This window comes from Piliocolobus tephrosceles, chromosome 10, assembly GCF_002776525.5.
Source record: "Piliocolobus tephrosceles isolate RC106 chromosome 10, ASM277652v3, whole genome shotgun sequence".
Classification (NCBI taxonomy): Eukaryota; Metazoa; Chordata; class Mammalia; order Primates; family Cercopithecidae; genus Piliocolobus; species Piliocolobus tephrosceles.
In genome coordinates this window covers 118,964,206-118,988,524 of record NC_045443.1, presented here as the reverse complement: position 1 = coordinate 118,988,524, position 24,319 = coordinate 118,964,206, and the positions used below count along the sequence as shown (strand labels likewise).

General features: G+C 47.7%; 1 protein-coding gene and 1 long non-coding RNA gene across 3 annotated transcripts in view; one reads left to right on the top strand and one right to left on the bottom strand.

Annotated features, from left to right (window-relative positions):
- The window catches only part of P2RX4 (purinergic receptor P2X 4), a 24,294-nt gene extending 6,942 nt beyond the window's left edge, over positions 1–17,352 (bottom strand). The window contains exons 1-5 of one of the 2 annotated variants that reach the window (XM_023204959.3): positions 16,834–17,352; positions 9,877–10,024; positions 5,176–5,247; positions 4,993–5,065; positions 4,164–4,260 (exon numbers count right to left, since the gene is read on the bottom strand). In XM_023204959.3, the coding sequence (XP_023060727.1) occupies positions 4,164–4,260; positions 4,993–5,065; positions 5,176–5,247; positions 9,877–10,024; positions 16,834–16,967 (524 nt within the window). In that variant the 5' untranslated portion in view covers positions 16,968–17,352. The remainder of the gene's footprint in view (positions 1–4,163; positions 4,261–4,992; positions 5,066–5,175; positions 5,248–9,876; positions 10,025–16,833) is intronic. The other variant, XM_023204967.3, reaches the window with a different exon arrangement.
- LOC111537863 lies at positions 16,883–24,319 on the top strand. Its single transcript, XR_002730131.3, has 2 exons — positions 16,883–17,294; positions 23,511–24,319. It is a non-coding gene; the product is annotated as an uncharacterized LOC111537863 (long non-coding RNA).

Genomic DNA, 24,319 nt, shown 5'->3' with positions numbered 1-24,319 from the left:
CTGTCACTGCTGCTGTCAGAGAAAGGCTGGGACCAGGGGGCTTTTGTCGGGCCAAAGACCCCATCTGGATCAGGTGAGATGGCGTCTCGCTCCTGTTGCTCAGGCTGGAGTGTAATGCTGCAATCTTGGCTCATTGCAACCTCTGGGTACAAGTGATTCTCCTGCCTCAGCCTCCCGAGTAGCTGGGGTTACAGGTGTGCGCCACCACGCCTGGCTAATTTTTTCTTATTTTTAGTAGAGATGGGGTTTCACCATGTTGGCCAGGCTGGTGTCAAACTCCCAATCTCAGGTGATCCACCCACCTCGGCCTCCCAAAGTGCTGGGATTACAGGCATGGGCCACCATACCTGGCCTTCTCTCAGGTTTTCAAAGTCCCCACTCCCTCAAGAGGGATGGCTTACAACAGGGGTGTTCAAGTTTTGTCATTTCCTGTACCATAACACCCCCCCCCACAACTGTGTACCTCATATGTAATACTTTAAGATCAACTCACCTTTTTAGAGAAATTGAGATGAAATTCACATAACATAAAATTAACCATTTTAAACTGGCCAGTTCTGTGGCATTTAGTACATTCATAATGTTGTGCAATCATCACCTCTATCTAGTTCCAAAGCGTTTTAGTTTTTGTTTTGTTTCTGAGACAGAGTCTTATTCTGTCGCCCAGGCTGGAGCGCGGTGGTATGATCTCGGCTCACTGCAACCTCCGTCTCCCAGGTTCAAGCAATTCTCGTGCCTCAGCTTCCTGAGTGGCTGGGATTACAGGCGCGCACCACGACGCCTGGCTAATTTTTCTATTTTTAGTAGAGGGGGGTTTCACCATGTTGGACAGGCTGGTTTTGAACTCCTGGCCTCAAGTGATCCACCCGTCTCTGCCTCCCAAAGTGCTGGGATTATAGGTGTGAGCCACTGTGCCTGGCCAATGTTATTTCTTATGTCAGTGTGTACTTAAAAATCATTCTACACTGGATTAGATCTATAACAGTGAGGTCCAATGAAAGTATATTGTGAGGTCAGGTGTGGTGGCTCACCCTGTCATCCCAGCACTTCGGGAGGCTAAGGCAGGTGGGTTGCTTGAGCCCAGGAGTTCAGGACCAGCCTGGGCAACACAGCGAAACCCTGTCTCTACAAAAAATAAGTTAGCTGGGCATGGTGGTGTGCCCCTGTGGTCCCAGCTACACAGGAAGATGAGGCGGGAAGATCACTTGAGTCCAGGAGTTCGAGGCTGCAGTGAGCCATGGTTGTTATCACTGCACTGGGTGACAGAGCAAGATCCTGTCTCAAAACAAAAGTATCTTAGGAGACACAACTACAAGCCACACTCCAATTTAAAGTTTCCTAATAGCCACATTACAAAGTAAAAGAAACAAGTACAATTTTATACAATAACCCAAAATATAACTTCAACATGTAACCAACATAAAAAATCAATGAGATATTATACATTCTTTTTTTCATAATAAATATTCAGGGCCGGGTGCAGTGACTCACGCCTGTAATCCCAGCACTTTGGGAGGCCAAGGCAGGTGGATCATGAGGTCAGATCAAGACCATCCTGGCTAACATGGTGAAACCCGGTCTCTACTAAAAATACAAAAAAGTTAGCTGGGCATGGTGGCGGGCGCCTGTAGTCCCAGCTACTTGGGAGGCTGAGGCAGGAGAATGGTGTGAACCCAGAAGGCAGAACTTGCAGTGAGCAGAGATGGCACCACTGCACTCCAGCCTGGGCGACAGAGTGAGACTCCATCTCAAAAAACAAAATAAAATAAATAAATAAATAAATGTTCAGAATCAGGCTGGGCGTGCTGGCTCACACCTGTAATCCCAGCACTTCGGGAGGCTGAGGCAGGTGGATCACCTGAGGTCAGGAGTTTGAGACCAGCCTGGCCAACATGGTGAAACCCACTCTCTACTAAAAACACAAAAATTAGCAAGGTATGGTGGTGAGTGCCTATAATCCCAGCTACTCAGGAGGCAGAGGCAGGAGAACCACTTGAACCTGGGAGGCAGAGGTTGCGGTGAGCCAAGATCACACCACTGTACTCCAGCCTGGACGACAGAGCGAGACTTTGACTCAAAAAAAAGAAAAAATAAAATCCGATTCGATGATGAGTGCACTTCCTATGGGCAGCCCATCTTCTTTTGGACCCAGTCATATTTCAATTTTCAATAGCCACGCGTGGCCAGAGTCTCCTGTGTTGGAGAGCACAGCTCTGCGAGATCCTCTCCGGCTCTAAGATGCCAGGATTCCTTTTCTTTTTCTATCTCCTTCCCTTGCCTTAGCAATCTCTAAATCTGCAGTTCTCAGCCTTTCCTTAGTCTCAACACACCCAGGATAAGGTTTAGTGGCTTCCTGCTCCCCAGGGCTCATGGAGGCCTCGGTCTGAGCTCTTGGTGAGAAAGGCCCTGGGCTGCACCCACTTCTCAGAGCGCTGCCCGGACTCCGCCCCACGAAGTCCAGCCAATTACCACCAGGAAGAATGTTATTCTAGAGCAACCCTGGAACCTGCCTAGTTTAGCTGATATTTAAATTTTTATTTATTTATTTCTTTATTTATTTATTTGATTTTTATTTTTTGAGACAGAGTCTCTCTCTGTCACCCAGGCTAGAGTGCAGAAGCGAGATCTCAGCTCACTGAGATCACCGGGATCTCCACTTCCCGGGTTCAAGCGATTCTTCTACCTCAGTCTCCCAAGTAGCTGGGATTACAGACAACCGCCACTATGCCTGGCTAATTTTTGTATTTTTTAGTAGAGATGGGGTTTCTCCATGTTGGGCTGGTCTCAAACTCCTGGCCTCAGATGATCCGCCGGCCTCAGCCTCCCAAAGTGCTAGGATTATAGCATTAGCCACTGCGCCAGGACGAACCTGTCTAGTTTAGTTGAAAATACATTGTAGCAAATATCTGTTGTTTTCTTCCCAGCATCTGCACCCAGCTTTTCTGGTAACAGAACCCCAAATGTCCTTTGGAAGCCATGTCTCCCCGATGCTTGCCTGTGTCACTTGGGTGGGTCTGACTCTAACCCCAGCTGCAGAGGTGGGCATGTGACCCAGGCCCAAGCTGATAAGCGAAACCCATGCCCCAGCCACAGAGATGGGTTGAGAGATATGGCCGTTGATGTGATGATGGACAGGTCTAGTCTAGAATCTCCAGGGACAGCTGGGAAGGGACACTCCGCCTTGGGGGGCTGTAAGTGCAGTGCTGCCTCCTGGGCTATGCTGTGGGTCCTGCAAGTGAAGCTGGCACGGAGGGATGCAGAGCCAGGAGGGGAGACTAGGGTGTTGTCCTTTATCCCTCACTCTGTCGCCCAGGCGGGAGTGCAGTGGCCTCTGTCGCCCAGGCGGGAGTGCAGTGGCACCATCTCAGCTCAGCAATCACTGCCTCCCCAGTTCAAGAGATTCTTCTACCTCAGCCTGGCACGAGATTCTCATGGCCATGCTGGATCTTTTTGGTTAGCCGAACAATACACTGCCCCCCCGGTATGCACACATGTGTATGCGTGTGTGTGTTTGTGCACATGTGCTTAAGGCACTGAGAACTGTTTCCTGTCAGTTATTTGCAACTGACAGAGTCCTAACATACAAGGAAGTCAGCTGCACCCTTCTCGTGAGTGACAGACACTTGTGGCCCACCTTACCACTGATGGTCGCTGCCTTGTGGTTGAGAGCAGCCATCTTAGGGCAGTCTGACTCCACGCAGACACCAGAAACACACAAAAAGCCACAACACACAGGTGTAACTCCTTGACCACCTCTGCTCAAGGCTGACACCCAGAGTTGAAGGTGCTTCCAGCTGGGTATGGTGGCTCCTGCCTGTAATCCTAGCACTTTGGGAGGCCAAGACAGGTGGATCACTTGAGGTCAGGAGTTCGAGACCAGCCTGGCCGACATGGCAAGATCCCGGCTCTACTAAAAATACAAAAAGTTAGCTGGGCGTGGTGGTGGGCGCCTATAATCTCATCTACTCGGGAGGCTGAGGCACAGAAAATTGTTTGAACCCGGGAGGCGGAGGTTGTGGTGAGTCAAGATCACACCACTACACTCTAACCTGGGGTACAGAGTGACATTGTGTCTCAAAAATAAATAAATAAATAAATAAATAAATAAATAAATAAATAAATAAATAATAAAAAGGCACTTCCTTCCCTAGTGCTGGACTCACTGTGGCACGTGTGTGTCATCCTCCACTGGGCACCAGGCTGCCACTTCACACGTCTTGACGGACCGGTTGAAAGGTACGCATCTGCCTGTTGAGACTCCTACAAGCACAAGCGGGGATCTCACGTCCACAGGGGTCTCTCATTTTCTACCTTTTTGGAGTAGAGAGGGAGAGCCCCATCCAGCCTCCCATGCGGCCAATCTTGAGCTGTGCAAATCTGGGATTTAGATAGTGTCAGTGTCCAGGAGTTAGAATTGGAGGAAGACAGTCACCTGTGTGCCAGCCACATCTCAGCCAGGGTGATGCCAAGCTAAAGAATGGGACAAGAGGCTGGGCGCAGTAACTCATGCCTGTAATCCTAGCACTTTGGGGGGCTGAGGTGGGTGGATCACCTGAGGTCAGGAGTTCAAGACCAGCCTGGCTAACATGGTAAAACCCTATCTCTACAAAAAATACAAAAATTAGCTGGGCGTGGTGGCGTGTGCCTGTAATCCCAGCTATTCGGGAGGCTGAGGCAGGAGAATTGCTTGAACGTGGGAGGTGGAGGTTGCAGTGAGCCTAGATCATGCCACTGCACGCCAGCTTGGGCAACGGAGCAAGACTCTGGCTCAAAAAAAGAAGAAGAGGAAAAACAGAATAGGGCAAGAGCTGGGATGGCCACTGGGGCTCCACTGACAGCGGTGAATGTAGAGAGGGTTCCAGGACCCCAACCTCGACACCCGGCTCACCCATGGTCATGTGAAGGAACTGGGGGGATTTCTCTATCAGAAAGGCTCCATGGTGGGGGCATCTGCTCAGGGGCTGCCCTCCCCAGGAAGCTGCAAGCTCGTACCATTACTGTGGGTGCCGGCAGAGCCAGCAGTACAGTTGGCATCTGATTTACACACAGTGGTCTCATCTGGAATCTGGAAAAAGAAGGAGTGAAAACAAGGTCCATGTGGCCCAGCCGCACACACAGGCGGACAGGTGTGGAGAGGCATGTGGGGCCTGGGGCTCTTCCTGGGGGGCCTCCTACCTCGGGACACAGGTCCTGGGTCTGGTTCATGGTGAGGATCATGTTGGTCATGACGAAGATGGAGTTTTCCTCCTGCAGAGGGGAGCACGGGCAAGTCACGCTCAGAGGACTCACAGAGAGCCGACTCAGATGTTGACTGAAGAGGACAACTCAAAAACTGACCGCATGGTCTCCCGTTCTCTCCCATCCAAGTTTATAACCGAATGGAAAACAGCGACTCAAACAAGTCCTTGTACATACATAGTCAGTGTAACACTTTTCATAAGAGCCAAAAGGTGGAAACAGGTTGGGTGCGGTGGCTCAAGCCTGTAATCCCAGCACTTTGGGAGTCTGAAGCAGGCGGATCATGAGGTCACGAGTTCAAGACCAGCCTGGTCAACACAGTGAAACCCCATCTTTACTAAAAATACAAAAATTAGCCGGGTGTGGTGGCAGGTGCCTGTAGTCCCAGCTACTTGGGAGGCTGAGGCAGGAGAATTGCTTGAACCCAGGAGTCGGAGGTTGCAATGAGCCGAGATCGTGACACTGCACTCCAGCCTGGATGACACAACGAGACTGTCTCAAAAAAACAGAAAGGTGGAAACAGCCCAAATGTCTGTCCTAGTCTAGTCACACAATGGAATGTGATTCAGCCATGAATAAAAAGGAATGAAGGGGCCGGGCACGGTGGCTCACACTTGTAATCCCAGTACTTTGGGAGGCTGAGGCAGGCGGATCACCTGAGATCAAGAATTCCAGATCAGCCTGGCCAATATAGTGAAACTTCGTCTCTACTAAACACACACACACACACACACACACACACACACACACACACACACGGAGCCAGGTGTGGCAGTGTGCATCTGTAATCCCACTCAGGAGGCTGAGCCAGGAGAATCACTGGAACCTGGGAGGTGGAGTTTGCAGTGAGCCGAAACCACGCCAGTGCACTCCAGCCTGGGTGATGGAGTGAGACTTTGTCTCAAAAAATAAAATAAAGGAATAAAGCACTGACACAGGCTACAACATGGATGAACCCCAAAATCATGATGCTGAGTGAAAGAAGCCAGACACAAAAGCCACATGAGATACGATCACATTGATGTGAAATTTCCAGAACAGTCAAGTCCATAGAGACAAAGCACTTAGGGATTGCCAGGGAGTGAGGGAAGTGGGGAATGGGGAGTGGCTGTGTAATATACGAGGCTTCTCTTTGGGGTGATGGAAATGTTTTGAACTAGATAGAGGTGATGCTTGCACAACACTGTGAATGCACTAAATGTGCTGAATTTTTTATTTTAAAATGGTTAATTTCTTTCTTATTTATTTATTTGAGATGGAGCCTTGCTGTGTCGCCCAGGCTGCAGGGCAGTGGCACGATCTCGGTTCACTGCAATCTCCGCCTCCCGGGTTCAAGCAATTCTCCAGCCTCCTGAGTAGCTGGGACGACAGGTGCGCACCACCACACCTGGCTAATTTTCGTATTTTTAGTAGAGATAGGGTTTCACCATGTTGGCCAGGCTGGTCTCAAACTCCTGGCCTCAAGTGATCTACCTGCCTCAGCCTCCCAAAGTGCTAGGATTACGAGCATGAGCCACTGTGCCTGATTTAAAATGGTTAATATTCTGTAAGTGAACTTGACTGCAGTTAAAAAAAGGGGGGGGGTCTGCAAGGTGAAGCAATGGTTTCTCAATCGAGCTTGACTTATTGAGGGAAAGAGCCAACAAGTGCTAAAAACATCCCCTGCCAACCAGATGATCTCAGAGGAATAAAAACATGAGGCCTCACGGGGCTCAAATCTGGCTGGTTTTCTTTCCTAACTGAAATTATAAATAAAACATTCTAGAGAAGACTCGGTCAGGGTCAGCAAGTGACATTTCTCTTTGAGAAGGTTCTGTTTCCTCCTCATCCATATAAAGGTGCCAAATAATTGATTTAGAGTTTCTGGAAAGCAATTTGCTAGGATGAGACTGAAGAATTGCTGATAATGACCTCCTCATCTAAGGAATAAAAGGCAAAGACCCCAAAAGATTCTAGTTGGATCCTCCTCTCATTGGGTGCTGGTATCCATCTATCTAATCTATCTATTATCTATCTATCTATCTCTTTATCTATCTATCTAATCTATCCTATCTATCTAATCTATTCTATATCTACTATCTGTTTTCTATTTATCATCTATCACCTATCTAATCTATCCTATCATCTATCTATCTGTCATCTATCTAACTTATCCTTTCCTTCCTTTTCTCTTTTTTTTTTGCTTTCCTTTTTCTTTCTTTCCTTTCTCTTTCCTTTCCTTCCATTCCTTCCTTCCTTCCTTCTTTTTTTCTTCTATCCTATCATTTATCTATTCTATCTATCTGTCTCTCTATCGATCCATCCATCCATCCATCCATCCATCCATCCATCCATCCATCCATCCATCCATCCACCCACCACCCATGCAATCAAGATGGGGTCTCACTATATTGCTCGGGCTGGTATTGAACTCCTGGGCTCCAGTGATCCTCCTGCCTTGGCCTCCAAAAGTGCTGGGACTATAGGCATGAGCCACTGCACCTGGCTGGGCCCAGGCATTTTAAAAGGAGATGCCCAAAGCTTTCAGCATTTCACACTCCTGAGAAGAACAGTCAGTAGTGGGAGCCATCTTGGGGAGCAGGGCAACTCAGAAACCAATCAGTCTGTAGATATCCCCAACCCCACATCTGACAAGTGGTAGAAGCTCTAGGAATAGCTGGCATCTTCCAAAGGCCCAGGGCAAACTATGTTGGGAGACAAGGAGAAGGCCACAGGAGGAGGCATGAGGATGTGGCATGAGCTGCAGCTTCTCTCCCGCCACGTTGTCATGTTCCCAGGTGTTCAATGTATAAATACACTCCTCGTTTGGTGTTAGAGAAGGCTACTCCTGAGACTCTCCTGAGTTATACTTGGAACAATTCAGTATGGTCTACTTTTTGTTTCCTATCTCTCCTTTTTTTCTCTCTCTTTTAGAGTTGGGGTCTTGCTCTGTTGCCCTAGCTGGAGTGCAGTGGCATGATCACAGTTCACTTCAGCCTCAAACTCGTGGGCTCAAGCGATCCTTCTGCCTCAGCTTCCAAAAGCGTTGAGATTACAGGCTTGAACCACCGCACGTGGCCTGTTTCCTATCTCTTATCTACTTCAAATTAAGGGGATTTTCAGTCTGGAGATGAGCCAAGGGGCTGCCAATAGATGACTGTGTTCCATCTACGAAGAACACAGACATCGTGAAAGCTCATGAGGAAAGCCCTAGGGAACTCACACGGCCCCTGCCCAGATCCACCATGGAAGGCTGAGTTGTGGGGTCCTCCTTTCCACCAAGGGACAAAAGCAGGGCTTGTGCCCTTCCTCATCCGCCCAGTAAACACACCAAGCATGACATTCCCAGAGCTCGCCGGGACGAGGCTACGCCTGCACAGGCGGCAGCTGTCTCTCTGCTGAGACAGGTGCTTGTTCCACTTGATCTTTTTTTTGTTTGTTTGTTTGAGATGGAGTCTTCCTCTGTCACCAGGCTGGAGTGCAGTGGCATGCTCTCGGCTCACTACAACCTCCACCTCCCAGGTTCAAGCGATTCTCCCGCCTCAGCCTCCCTAGTAGCTGGGACTACGGGCACCCGCTACCACACCCGGCTAATTTTTGTATTTTTAGCAGAGACAGGGTTTCACCATGTTGGCCAGGATGGTCTCAATCTCTTGACCTCATGATACACCTGCCTCAGCCTCCCAAAGTGCTGGGTTTACAGGCATGAGCCAACGTGCCCAGCCCTTCCACTTGACCTTTATGGCTCATTAGCTCGGTCTCCTCTCTGGGCACCCCATAAGACCCTTCTCTTAAGAAGGCAGGAGGAAGAGCACACCTGAAGAAAGAGTTTCTGCAGTTCTTGTTTTCCCTGGCAAGAGCTCTGAGCCAAGAGTTGGCAGCTAATCTACACTGGTTACCCTTGGTCCCTTAGCACATAAGCCATCTGGAGGGCTATGTCAGGGTTTGACTGTGTGGTGCAGAGGCTGTTACTAGGACTAAAGAGTCAATGTTTAACTTGGAGCTTTGCAGATTAACAGCCTGAAGACTACTATGCAGCAGTAAACGACATCTTCCCTTCCCTTTGTTCTCGATGGAGTCCTGTGCTGCTGTCTCTGTTTCCTTCTTGTTTGGGTTCTGGTCTTTTAATTCTTTTCTTTTCTTTTGTTTGTAGAGACAGGGTTTCACCACATTGCCCAGGCTGGTCTCGAACTCCTGGGCTCAAGGGATCTGCCTGCCTTGGCCTCCCAAAGCGCTGGGATTACAGGTGTGAGCTACCGCGCCCGGCCTAAAGTTTTTACACTGTCTGAAAAGATTTAGCTTGTGGATTTGCGACAATAACGCAAACCCAAAATGTGGAAAGGTGATATTTCCACTTGAATTTTTATCAGGATTTAAGACATTTGTTTTCTCATCTTTCTGGGCCTGAGATAGGCTGAGGTGTCCACCTGGAAAGCTTCCTGTCCTTCAGCCTTCCGTGCTGAATGAAATACACTCTGTTGGATACACTCTGTTAGATCCTAAGCTGAAAAGAGATTTGGCTGCACCACTTTCTTGGACTAAAACAATTATTCTGGGCATTGGTGACGTCAGGACTCAGTCCACGTCAATCATTAATCAAGTGTGCAAAGTCAGTAAAGAGCAAGGTGTCAGTGTTAGAAGAAACAGTGGGAGACACACCTGAGCTGGTATCACATAATCCGCCACATCCCAGATCCGGAATCCAAGTTTAGAAGTGTTGGTCACAGCCACGCCCTTGACCTTGGTCGTAACGGAGCTGACCACGGAGTCAGTTTCCTGGTAGCCCTTTTCCCACACAAACACCCACCTATAAAATAAAACAGGTCTCTTAAATTGCCATTAGGATTCAATGGATTTGAACTGATGGGGAACCCTCTGCTGGCCAGTGGCTGGAAGTACGGTGTTGGCTAATTACGTGACTTTCTACAAAGCTACATACCTTCTAGGGGGCTCCATCTCCACTTCTGCCAAATGGGGTAGTAGCACCTAAACCACAGTAGTGTTTATGGGAAACAAATGAGGTGGTGCAGGTAAAGCACTCAGCACACTGACAGCACAGAGAAAACGCTCCATGAATACTGTCTTTATTACATTTGAGCACTTTTTCTTTCTTTTTTTTTTTGAGACAAAGTTTTACTCTTGTTGCACAAGCTGGAGTGCAATGGCACGATCTTGGCTCACTGCAACCTCTGCCTCCAGGGTTCAGGCAATTCTCCTGCCTCAGCCTCCCAAGTAGCTGGGATTACAGGCATGCGCCACCATGCCCAGCTAATTTTCTATTTTTAGTAGAGATGGGGTTTCACCATGTTGGCCAGGCTGGTCTCAAACTCCTGACCTCAGGTGATCCACCCACCTCAACCTTCCAAAGTGCTGGGATTACAGGCGTGAGCCACCGTGCCCAGCCATTTGAGCACTTTCAATGCCTGTGACCTATGAGAATCACCAAGAGATAATACAAATTATAATAGTTACCACTGGAGTGTTTATAGGCACCAGGCACTCATCTAAGCTCTTTATATGTATTAACTCATTTAATCCTGACCACTTTATGAGGCAGGTATCATTATTATTATTTCCATTTTACAGAGGAGGAAATGGAGACCCAGAAAGGTTAAGTCACTTGCCCAAGGTCACACAGCTAGTGAGTGGCAGAGTCAGGATTTGAATTGAAGCTAGAAGCATCTGAAGCCTTTTCTCTCACCCACTATTCTCTACTCTAAGCTCCTCCAACCCACAGCACACAGGCCGCATACAGCCCAGGACGGCTTTGAATGAAGCCCAAAACAAATTCGTAAACTTTCTTAAAACATGATGAGATTTTTTTTTGTGATTAAAACATTTTTGTTTTTTAGTTCATCAGCTATTATTAGTGTTAGTGTATTTTATGTATGGCCCGAGATAATTCTTCTTCCAATGTGGCCCAGGGAAGCCAAAAGATTGGACACCCCTAGGCTACTCTTTCTAAAAAAGAGAATTCTACCCTTTAAGGAACTTTTAAGAGTAGTTTGTAGTTTCTTACTTTTCCCCAAGAATTCTGGTCACATACATGGTTCTCTCCTCTGAAGTGGGAATATGACTACCAGTTTGAACAATTACAAATCCAAAGGGGCTGGGTACAGTGGCTCATGCCTGTAATCTCAGCACTTTGGGAGGTCAAGAGGGGAAGATCCCTTGTGCCTAAGAGCTTGAGACAAGCCTGGACAACATAGGGATCTCTACAAAAATAAAAAATTAGCCGGGCATGGTGGCACATGCTTGCAATCCCAGCTACTTGGGAGGCTGAGGTGGGAGGATCACTTGAGCCTAGGAGATGGAGGCTGTAGTGAGCTGTGATGCCACTCTACTCCAGCCTGGGTGACAGTGCAAGACCCTGTCTCAAAAAAACAACAACAACATCTACAGGCATTAGCTTATAGGGGTTAGGACACACTGCAGGCAGCAGGTCTTGGTTCATGGCTCAGCTCCATCATTCACAAGACATAACTTTGGCCAAGGTGCTTAACCTCATTGTGCCTCAGTTTTCCCCTCTATAATCTGGGAATGACAGTAGAACTTCACAGGATTGTTGTGAGGGTAAATGAACTAATCTATGTCAAATGTTTACAACAATGTTTGTGAGTCATGGTTGGTCATGGAGCAAGTATTGACACCGTGGAAATTGGCCAGTACTACAAATCAGAACCCTTCCCCTCCGGACTGCTGCTAAACATCTACTAGAGACTATTAGTGTTGTTATTCATAGAATCAGGAAATGCTAGATTTCTCCTTCTTCTGAGTCCTAGATGCTGAGACGTCAGAAATTCACTGGTTTTGTTGAGGTCAAGAGTCCAAGACCAGCCTGGCCAACATTGTAAAATCCTGTCTCTACTAAAAATACAAAAAATTAGCTGGGTGTGGTGGTGGGTGCCTGTGGTCCCAGATACTCGGGAGGCTGAGGCAGGAGAATCACTTGAACCTGGGAGGTGGAGATTGCAGTGAGCTGAGATCATGCCACTGCAATCCAGCCTGGGCAACAGAGTGAGACTGTCTTAAAAAAAAAAAAAAAAGAAAGAAAGAAAAGAAAAGAAATGAATGGTTTTGGTTACTTATGAGTGTGTCTGATCAAGCAGTCTCCAAGTTCATTGCCCAGCCTAGAGATGGGCTTTTCCCTGAGAGATCCAGGGCTTCTAGGAATTCAGCTGTGGTGTAAGCTTCCATTTAATTCCAGTCTGACACACAAAAGCTTGGGGCAGGAAGACTGATGTACTCATCAAGCACAGTGAGTTGCTTAATTTAGAGACACAGGGCTTCATGCCACTCATTATCATGTGATTATTTCCTCATCTCATGATTGTTAACAGAGTTAGATAGATAAGAATTGCGTGTTCGGTCTTTTTTTGAGGAAGGGTTGCTGTAAGAGGAGACCACAATTTCACCAAGATGAGTTGGATGAAAAAGTTAAGAGATGAGGTTAAAAAAAAAAAAAGCCTTAATTCAGGTCCTGAGTCAGTTTTGATTATAGCAAGATGGACAAAAGCAAAGCATTTACTGCTTTAAAGATTCTCATGACTGAGATAGTGAATACGTCATAAGGAATCCTACAGAGCTGTGCTGTCCAATAAAAACATAATGCGAGCCACATTTTTTTTTTTTTTTTTTTTTGAGACAGGCTCTCGCTCTGTTGCCCAGGCTGAAGTGCAGTGGCACAATCTTGGTTCACTGCAACCTCCGCTTCCCAGGCTACAGTGATCCTCCCACCTCAGCCTCCCAAGTAGCTGAGTCTACAGCTGTGCACCACTATGCTGAGCTAATTTTTTGTATTTTTGGTAGAGATGGGGTTTCACTATGTTGCCCAGGCTGGTCTCAAATTTCCTAAGCTCAAGGGATCCACCTGCCTCAGCCTCCCAAAGCATTGGGATTACAGGCGTGAGCTACCACAGAGCAAGATCCTGTAATTTAAAAGTTTCTCATAGCCATGTCAAAAAGTAAAAAGAAATAGGAAGAGCCAGGCACGGTGGCTCATGCCTGTAATCCCAGCACTCTGGGAGGCCGAAGCAGACAGATTGCTAGAGCTCAGGAGTTCGAGACCAGCTTGGGCAACATGGAAACCTCGTGATTGTAGAGACGAGAAATCTCATCTCTACAAAACAAAACAAAACAATAATTAGCCAGTCGTGGTGGTGTGCACCTGTAGTCCCATAATTCCAGAGGCTCAGATAGTAGAATCACTTGAGCCTGGGAGGTGGAGCTTGCAGTGCACTGCACTCCAGTCTGGGTGACAAAGCAAGACCCCGTTTAAAAAGAAAAAAAGAAAAAAGAAAAGAAAAGAGACAGGAAAAATTAATTGTAATGATATATTCTGTGTAACCCAATATATGCAAAATATTTTAACATGTCATCAATAAAAAATGTATTGATGTGACAGTGGTACTTTTTTTTTTTTTTTTTTGAGACAGCATCTTGCTCTGTTGCCCAGGCTGGAGTGTGGTGGTATGATCACAGCTTTCTGCGGCCTCAACCTCCCAGGCTCAAACAGTCCTTCTGCCTCAACCTCCCAAATAGGTAGGACTATAGGCATGTGCACCATGCCAGGCTAATTTTTGTATTCTTTTGTAGAGGCAAGTTCTCGCTATGTTGCCCAGGTTTGTCTCAAACTCTTGAGCTCAAGCGATCTTCCCACCTCAGCCTCCCAAAGTACTGTGATCTCAGGCATGAGCCACTGTGCCCAGCCTCTTTTTCTGAACTTATGGTCTTTGAAATCCAGTGTGTATTTTACAGTTACAGTACATCTCAATTTAGAGTAGGGACGGTTAAAGTGTTCAATAGGTACAAGTTACTAGTGGCTACCATACAGTGCAATACCACTATGGATATTTTCCACAGTCGTAATTTTACAGGTACCCTAAGGTAGATGAGCGCTGATCCTCCCACTAGCAGCAAATGCCAAAAGCAAAAAGCTGTAGGGGAGCTCCTGCCACCAAATGCTTCAGGTCCAACCAGGGATGTGAGTTCAATTCACTGGCCAGCAGTGGGTCTCAAATATATATATATATATGTGTATGTGTGTGTATATATACACATATGTGTGTGTGTATATATAATATGTATACATATATATATTTGAGATGGAGTTTTGCTCTTGTTGCCCAGGCTGGAGTGCAGTGGCGCAATCTCGGCTCACTGCAACCTCCACCTCCTGGATTCAAGCGATTCTCCTGCCTCAGCCTCCCAAGTAGCTGGGATTACAGGCCTCAGCTAGTTTTTTGATTAGGCCTGGCTAATTTTTTGGTAATTTTAGTAGAGATGGAATTTCACCATGTTGGTCAGGCTGGTCTTGAACTCCTGACCTCACCTGCCTCGGCCTCCTAAAGTGCTGGGATTATAGGCATGAGCCACTGTGCTCAGCCAAAAAAAAATTTTTTTCTTTGTTTTACACAACTCCATCAGTAAAATTTACCATTTTAACCTTTATTTTTCTTTTAGAGATGGGGTCTCACTATGTTGTCCAGGCTGGTCTTGTGCTCCTGGCCTCAAGCAATCCTCCCACCTTGGCCTCCCAAAGCACTGGGACTACAGGTGTGAGCCAATGATTCCAAATCTGGGTGTGGGCCAGGTGGTTCTGATGTTGAGTCTGCACCTGGAAAGCCATCCTCTTGAATACTGTCTGTACCTACTGCTGCTGCTGACAGATATTGGAAGCCAAACCTGCTCCGTCATGGGAATTCCTTTGGGCAGTTAAGATTCCAAACCTCGCCCCAAAGAGGGGGATTTGTTGCTTTTAAACAATTCCTCACGCGTCTTCCATGATCAGGTAAACTTGGGAAACACAGTTCATTGGTTCCGAAACGTTGCTGAACATCAGAATCACCTGGGCTGCTGATCATACTCTACAGCAATTAAATGAGAAGGTCTGGGTATGCGTCTGGGCGCGGTGGCTCATGTCTGTAATCCCGGCACTCTGGGAGGCCGAGGCGGGTGGATCACCTGAGGTCAGGAGTTCGAGAACAGCCTGGACAACATGGCGAAACCCCGTCTCTACTAAAAATACAAAAATTAGCTGGGCATGGTGGTGGGCGCTGTAAATCCTAGCTACTCGGGAGGCTGAAGTAGGAGAATTGCTTGAACCGGGGAGGTGGAGGTTGCAGTGAGTCTAGATTGCACCACTGCACTCCAGCGTGGGCGACAGAGGGAGACTCCATCTTAAAAAAAAAAAAAAAAGGGTCTGGGGATGGGAGCCACAGATTCTCAGATGGTTCCAATGTGCAGTTTGGGAACCACTGCACTAGGCAATACGTGTCAGCCCAGCAGCTGTAGTAGACACGAGAACACTCCAGGTAAGCCTTTAAAGTGGCCCCAGGTGGCAAGGTAATTCTCATCTTCTCTCTCGGGTTGTATTCAATAGTAACAGGTGCCAGCTGGGCGCAGGGGCTCACACTTCTAATCCCAGCACTTTGGGAGGCTGAGGTTGGCGGATCACCTGAGGTCAGTTCAGGACCAGCCTGGCTAACATGGTGAAACACCGTCTCTACTAAAAAATACAAAAATTGGCCGGGCGTGGTGGCGGGAGCCAGTAATCCCTGCCACTAGGGAGACTGAGACAGAAGAATTGCTTGAACCCAGGAGGCGGAGGTTGCAGTGGGCCGACATCATGTCATTGCACTTCAGCCCGGGCGACAAGAGAGAAACTCCATCTCAAAAAAAAAACAAAAACAAAAACAAAAATTAACAGGTGCCTTCAAGTACAATGGCACATTCAGCGAGGCCTGAGGGCGGCAGGGCATCTCTAGCCTAAGAGGGCAGAATGGGGAATGACTGACTAGGCTAGGGCAGGTACCATAAAAGCCCCACAATCCCACAAACCAAAGGAAGCAAACTTTAACTACTCTTGAAGTCTGACCTCGCTACTACCACACAGTGATACCGCCTAGTGATCAAAAGAAATGACCAGAAGCCACCGACCCAGAAGGAACCAAGCGGAAATTCCAAGCTTTGGTTTTGTCGGCAAATCAGCAGGATGGGAAGTGGAGAGCGAAGATTGAGACGTTCAGGGCGAAGCCCCTACAGCCAAGGGGCACTATGGGGATCCAGACAGGAGAGGGTAATGGCCTAGTCAGGCTTTGCCTTTATTTATTTTGTAAAGAGAAGAGTCTCGGACTGTCTCCCAGGCTGGAGTTAAGTGGTGTGATCATAGCTCATTGCAGCCTCAGCCTCTTGGGCTCAAGCGATCCTCCCACCTCAGTCTCCTGAGTAGCTGGGACCCCAGGCGCGCGCCACCAGGCCCGGCGGATTTTTAATTTTTTGCAGAGACAGGGTCCCACGATGCTGCCCAAACTGGTTTCGAACTCCTGGGCTCAGGCGATGGTCCCGCCTCGGGCTCCCAAAGTGCTGGGATTACAGGCGTGCGCCTCCGCGCCCGGCCCAGGCTATGGCTTTGAAACAGCAGCAAGCAGCCACCCGCCCCCGGGGCTCGGCGCGGCGGCTGGGGCCCAAGGAAGGTGTCACCACCTCGGCTCGCCGCCCCCGGACTCGCCCAGGTGACCGAAGCCGGGAGGAGCCGCCGCACGGGGCGGACCCGAGGGCAGCCCCCGCCGCGTCCCCCGCGGCGCCCCCCGCCCGGCCCAGCGCGGCCGCGCTCACCCGATGACGTAGGCCAGGATGAGCAGCTGCACGGCGCGGTTCATGAGCCCCACTTTGCGGCTGCGGATGAGCACGATGCGCGGCGTGTCGTACTCGAACAGGAAGGCCGCCAGCGCGGCGCAGCAGCTCGCCATGGCCACGCCACTTGCTCCCCGTCCCCGAGCCCGTCTGGGTCCCAGTCCCCGGTCGGAGCCCCGCCCAGTCCGCCCGGCCTGCCCGCAACGCCGTCATCACGGGGAGGGCCCGGAAGGAGGCGGCACCGGGCGGTCGGGGCCCGAGGCCCGGGGCCTAGGGGAGGGCGCCACCTCCCCGTCTGGAACTGTGACCCTCTAGGGGGCATGGAACTCGCGGGGAGGGGGTGGCCTTGCCCTTGGCCTTGAGGAAAAGGCTCCTTCAAAAGGCTGGCGAGGGGCCGGGCGCGGTGGCTCACACCTGTCATCCCAGCAGTTTCGGAGGCCGAGGTGAGAGGATCCTTTGAGTTAGAGACCAGCCTGGACAACATAGCGAGACCTCGTCTCTATCAAACTAACAACAAAACAAACAAAACACAAAAGCAAAGAAGCCGGGCGTAGTGACGCTCGCCTGTGGTCCCAGGTACTCGGGAGGCTGAGGTGAGAGGATCGCTTGATCCCAGGAGGTCGAGGCTGCCGTGAGCTGTGATGGCGCCACTGCACCCCAGTCTGTGAGACGAAGCGAGACCCTGCCTCAAAAAACCAGGAACCAAAAAACATCAAAAAAGGCGAGTTGGGGAGTAATGACCTTCGCAGGAGGGCCAGGGAGAACAAGAGACCCTTTCGGGGAAGATGGGGGCCGCTTCTCATTTGGGACCGAGTTCGAGTGAGGGGTAACAAGCGACCTCCCTTAGGGGTCCAGATAGGTGCCAGGGACTTCCGTAGAGGACCCGGGGGCTGTGCGGAGCAGCCATCGCTCACCAGTGCAGGCTCCTAAACTGGGGGAGCTGGGGCCGCGCTGTCCTCAGCCTCTTGGGAAACAGTCCTAAGTATCAGGTGTCCTGTGAGCCCTGGGTGAGAGCCACACGCCCTGTAAAATGCCCCTCCTGGATTTGAAGCCTGGCCGCATTCTCACTCCAATTCAGATACTTCCTTAGTTGCAGCTCAGGGGAGATGATTCTGTGGTCATCCTTTCCAGTGAGAAAACGCTATCACAACTTTAGGGAGAATTGGGAAATAGTGAAAGTGGGGGAAACAGCCACCGTTCTATCCCACGAATACAGTTTTCCGCATGTATATGTGTTCATTCCCTTCAGATATGTTTTCTTTTCTTTTCTTTTTTTTTGGAGACCGAGTTTCACTCTTGTCCAGGCTGGAGTACAGTGGCACCATCTCGGCTCACTGCAACCTCCACCTCCCAGGTTCAAGCAATTCTCTTGCCTCAGCCTCTTGAGTAGCTGGGGTTACAAGCACCCGCCACCACACCCAGCTAATTTTTGTATTTTCAGTAGAGACAGGTTTTCACCATGTTGGCCAGGCTGGTCTCCAGCTCCTGACCTCCCATGATCTGCCCGCCTCGGGCTTCCAAAGTGTTGGGATTACAGGCGTGAGCCACTGCACCTGGCCCAGATATGTTTTCATAGGTGAATGTTATATTTAGTTTCCCTAATGCATTCAGAAAATATTAATAAGCACATCCCGTATGCCAGGTACTGTCCAGTGAACAGGACAAGCAAAATGTCCTGCCTTCATGCAGCATAAATTCCAGCAGGTAATTGGTATAAAGTTTTAGTCTGTAATCACAGTCAGTGGCTGTGCTTTTCATTTTCTGATTCACACTACTTAGTTTCTATATTACTGCAGACTCATCATAATAATTTTTAATCCATGGACCATTTCTTCTGGAAAATATACCATGATGTCTCTAACTGCTCTCATCTGCTTGCTTCTTAGTTTGTGGATCCTGTGCATAATCTTTGATACAACATTTTTAGTTCATTTCCTGGATGTGAGATTCCTAAGTAAACCACACCAACTTGTTTTCCCCCGTATAGAAAGGTGAATAATAAACTTTGCAGAAAACAGGCAGCATCTGCCTCTAAGAGATGGAATTGTTAGGTTAGAGGGAGGAACGGAGATGCCTATGCCGGCCTTGGTCCAAAATGGTCCCAGGAAAAGGGGGTGGTATTTTATTTATTCATTTGACAGAAATTTACTGAGTGCCTGTATTGTGCTTGGCAGTTTTCTTGATGTTAGGGATATGGAGTGAACAGTCAAGTAAGGTCTCTGCCCAGATGGAGCTTGGTGCAACTGGGAAGCCTCAGATTATCTGTAGAAGAAGAAAACTCCGCTGCTAAATCCTCATTGGAAGGAGACTTAAAAATCATTTCCTCAAGAATCAAAACATGGCTGGGCACAGTGGCTCACACCTATAACTCCAGCACTGAGGTGGGCGGATGATCATGTGAGGTCAGGAGCTGGAGACCAGCCTGGCCACCAACGTGGTGAAACCCCATCTCTACTAAAAATACAAAAAACTTAGCTGGGCATTGTGGCAGGTGCCTGTAATCCCAGCTCCTCAGGAGGCTGACGCAGGAAGAATTGCTTGAACCTGGGAGGCGGAGGTTGCAGTGAACTGAAATGGTGCCACTGCACTCCAGCCTGAGTGACAGAGACTCCATCTCAAAACAAACAAACCCCCCAAAAACGCCAGGTGCGGTGACTCACGCCTGTAATCCCAGCACTTTGGGAGGCTGAGGTGGGTGGATCACCTGAGACTGGGAGTTCGAGACCAGCCTGACCAACATGGGGAAACCCTATCTCGACTAAAAATACAAAAAATTAGCTGGGCGTGGTGGCGCATACCTGTAATCCCAGCTACTCAGGAGGCTGAGGCAGGAGAATTGCTTGAACCAAGGAGGCAGAGGTTGCCGTGAGCTGAGATCACGCCATTGCACTCCAGCCTGGGTGGCAAGAATGAAACTCCATCTCAGAAAAAAATAAATAAAAAATAATGGCAGCAATCAAAACACATTTCCAGCCTTCATCCATACTTAATAGTATTGAGTTAGTCCCAACCTTACAAATCTTGAATTTAGATGGTTTGCTTGTGTTTTGGAATGGGGTCAGTTAAGAAAAATGTAGAAATGCAAGTCTTTATAAATTACTAGTAGGTAACATCATTAGGCCCGACCAAAGAAGCCGATCCTAAAAAATGATTTGGAAAAGAAAATTATTTTGTTTCCACTGCTGCCCTTGGTTTCTCTCTTTTAAAAAAGTAACTTATTGACCAGACACAGTGGCCCATTCCTATAATCCCAGCACTTTGAGAGACTAAGTTGGAGGATTGCTTGAGCCCAAGAGTTTAGCCTGGACAACATAGGGAGACCCCATCTCTAGAAATACTTGAAAAGTCAGCCAGGTGTGCTGGTGCACGCTGGTGGTCCCAGCTCCTTGGGAGGCTGAGGCAGGAGGATCACTTGAGTTTAGGAGATCAAGGCTGCAGTGAGCTGCAATTGTGCTACTACACTGCAGCCTGGGTGACCGAGTGAGACCCTGTCTCAAAAATAAATAAGAAGGCCAGGCGCGGTGGCTCATGCCTGTAATCACAGCACTTTGGGAGGCCAAGGTGGGTGGATCACTTGAGCTCAGGAGTTCCATACCAGCCTGGGCAACATGGTGAAACCCCATCTCTACAAAAAGTACAAAAATTAGCTGGGCATGGTAGCATGCACCTGTAGTCCTAGCTATATAAATTAAAAAAAAATAAATTGGCCAGGCGTGGCTCACACCTGTAATCCCAGCATTTTCAGAGGTCGAGGCAGGTGGATCACTTGAGTTTGGGAGTTTGAGACCAGCCTGACCAACATGGTGAAACCCCATCTCTACTAAAAATACAAAAATTAGCTGGGTGTGGTGGTGCATGCCTGTAATCCCAGCTTCTTGGGAGGGTGAGGTGGGAGAATCGCTTGAACCCAGCAGGTGGAGGCTGCAGTGAGCTAAGATTGTGCCACTGCACTCCAGCCTGGGTGACACATGAGACTCTGTCTTAAAAATAATAATAAAAATAAGGAAAGAGATAAAGAAAATTAAAAATGGATCAAAGACATAAGAGCTAAAATTATAAATATCTCTGATGAAAACATAGGGGCAAATCTTTGTGACCTCAGATTAGACAGTGGTGTTTTAGATTTAGATTTTGTTGCCTAAAGCAAGGGAACAAAAGAAAAAAATAGATAAATTGGACTACTCAGTCAAAACCGAAAAGTTTGTGGTTCAAAGTTGCCATCAAGAAAGGGAAAAATCAACAGAATGAGAAAAATATTCACAAATCCTATATCTGTTAAGGATCTAATATTTCAGATATCGTAAGAACTCCTACAACTCACTAATAAAATGACAACCCTATTTAAAAATGGGCAAACATATCTGAATAGACATTTCTACAAAGAAGATATACACATGAGATCAATAAATACGAGAAGATTCTCAATATCATTATCGTTAGGGAAATGCGAATCAAAGCCACAGTGAGATACCATTTCCTCCCCACTAGCATGGTTATGATTAAAAAGATGGACAATCAAAAAGCTGGCAAGGATGTGGAGAAACTGGAACCCTCACACATTACTCGTGGGAATGTAAAATGGTCCAGCTCCTTTGGAAAACAGCAGTTCCTCAAAATGTTAAACATAGAATTACTGTAGGACCAAGATATTCCTCTTCCAGGATTTCCTGAGAGAATTAAAAAGATATGTTCTGGGCGGGGCTCAGTGGTTCACGCCTCTCATCCCAGTACTTTGGGAGGCCGAGGCAGATGGATCACTTGATGTCAGGAGTTCAAAACCAGGCTGGGCAGCCTGGAGAAACCCATCTCTACTAAAAATACAAAAATTAGCCAGGCAGGGTGGTGCACGCCTGTAATCCCTGTAATCAGCTACTCAGGAGGCTGAGGCAAGAGAATCACTTGAACCTGGGAGGTGGAGTTTGCAGTGAGCCGAGATCACACCATTGCACTCCAGCCTGGGTGACAGAGCGAGACTCCATCTCAAGGTAAAAAAAAAAAAAAAAAAAAAAGAAAAGATATGTTTGGCATTTGACCTTGTCTCTTTAACCTTCCCATGCCCACTTGGGTCTCTTCCAAGTACAGCTTCCTTTCCTGTTCTAAGGCATTTCAAATAAACTTCCACCCCTGCTCTAAAAAAAAAAAAAAAAAAAAAAAAGATGTTCATGCAAAAACTTGTACGTATTCATAGCAGCATTCATAATGGCCCAAAAGTGGAAACAACCTAAATGTCCATCAACTAATGAACACGTAAACACGATGTGGTCCATCCCTACAATGGACTGTGATTCAGCCACAGAAAGGAATGAAGCACTGACACACGCCATACCACGGATGACCCTTGAAAACACCACTCTGAGTGAGAGAAGCCAGACGTGACAGGGCACGTATTGTGTGATTCTATGTATAGGAAATGTCTGGAATAGGCAAATCCATAGAAACTGAACATAGAGGCCAGGTGCGGTAGCTCACACCTATAATCCCAGCACTTTGGGAGGCTGAGGTGGGCAGATCACCTGAGGTCAGGAGTTCGAGACCAGCCTGACCAACATAGAGACACCCCATCTCTACTAAAAATACAACATTAGCTGGGCATGGTGGTGCATGCCTGTAATCCCAGCTACTTGGGAGGCTGAGGCAGGAAAATTGCTTGAACCTGGGAGGCGGAGGTTGCGGTAATCTGAGATCACGCCATTGCACTCCAACCTGGGCAACAAGGGCAAAACTCCCTCTCAAAACAAAACAAAACAAAACAAAATTGAAAGTAGATTAGTGGTTGCCAGGGGCTGGGGGAAAGAAAGGTTGGAAAGTAACTACTAATGAGTACAAGGTTTCCATTTAGGGTGATGAAAATGTGCTGGAAAAGAAACTGGTGATAGTTGCGGAACCTGTGAATATACTAAAAGCTGCTGAATTGTACATTTAAAAAGAGTAAATTGTATGATATGTGAGTTATGTCTCAGTGATAATCCAATAAACAGGGAGTAAACAACCAACGTCTCAAGAAAAGCAAAGTATATACCATGAATCTATGGGGCCAGACCTCATATTCTTTCTTCATAGGGGAGCATCTCAGGCCCTCACACCAAGCTTATCTTTCTTTCTTTCTTTTTTTTTTCTCTTTTTGAGACAGGGTCTCACTGTGTCACCTGGGCTGGAATGCAGCGGCATGATCTCGGCTCACTGCAACCTCCGCCTCCTGGGTTTGAGCAATCCTCCAACCTCAGCCTCCCAAATAGCTAGGACTACAGGCATGTGCCACCATGCCCAGCTAATTTTTTGTATTTTTGGTAGAGATGGAGTTTCATCAGGTTGCCCAGGCTGGTCTTGAACTCCTGAGTTCAAGCGATCTATCTGCCTTAGCCTCCCAAAATGCGGGATTACCGTCGTGAGCCACCGCGCCTGGCCTCTTTTTAGTTCAGATGCGACTGGAGCAGTTTCGATTTTCTGGTTCCTTTGTCGCTGGTGAAGCCAGTTCATCAGTACATGCTTCCTCTGGGCTGTGATTTCTCGCAGAGGTGGTGCGGCAGCCGTTTTTATACCATGTAACCTTATCCTCCTGGCCATAGCTGACTGGACCACAGGTGGGAAACTGACCCAACCGGGCCAGTCTCTCCTTTGGCTTTGGCATTGGGATACAGACAACTCTTTCTTCTCTGCAGGTGATTGGAACTGATTTGACATAACCATCGCATGCATGGAGAAGCTGAGAACAGTAATCTGCAGAAGCAAAATAATGAAACAGCTGGACAAAGACGCACAGAGGTGAGAGAGACAAAGAGAACAGCCTCTGGTTTCTGCTGAGCTTCCACTTCCTGGTTTTGTCCCCTCCCCCCGTTCACCTTTACCTTTGAGATACCGCCATAATCTTATAATAAATGTTCATTTTTTCCTTAAGCGACTAGCCTTCTGAAACTTGGAATTGAAAAGACTATGGCTATAGCCCTAGGATCTAACAGATGAAAAATGTATTATGTCACCAGTAAAGTAGGTGGTAAAAGAAACATTTGTTTGAATGCAGTAAATTAGAAAGAGGTGGGATGCATTGCCCAAGGCCACCAGTACTAAGAGCAGCAATACACAAATAGCCCATAAAAAAGAAATGTTTCTATAAAAAGCAGAGCCAAGAACTCCAAAAAACTCATCAGTCTGGGGCCATTTAGTTTAGAGACCTCAATATGCCTTAGGGTGTCATTTGGTTACAGTTATGTAAGACTGACATTTGTCACAATGGCCTTGAGCTGCAAAAGGCCAGTCAGAAGAGACAGTGTCATTTGTTCAGGAGAATCTATAATGAAAAAATGTTTAAATTAAATGTTTAGGCATTTAAAGATGTAAGACTTGCTTATCTGGCACATAGACATTGTGAAATACGTCATTGTATAACAGAATGACAGATACGTGTGGCACACAGTATAATTATATATACTTCCAGAAACAGAACGTCTAAATAAAGAACAAGTTGATAGCA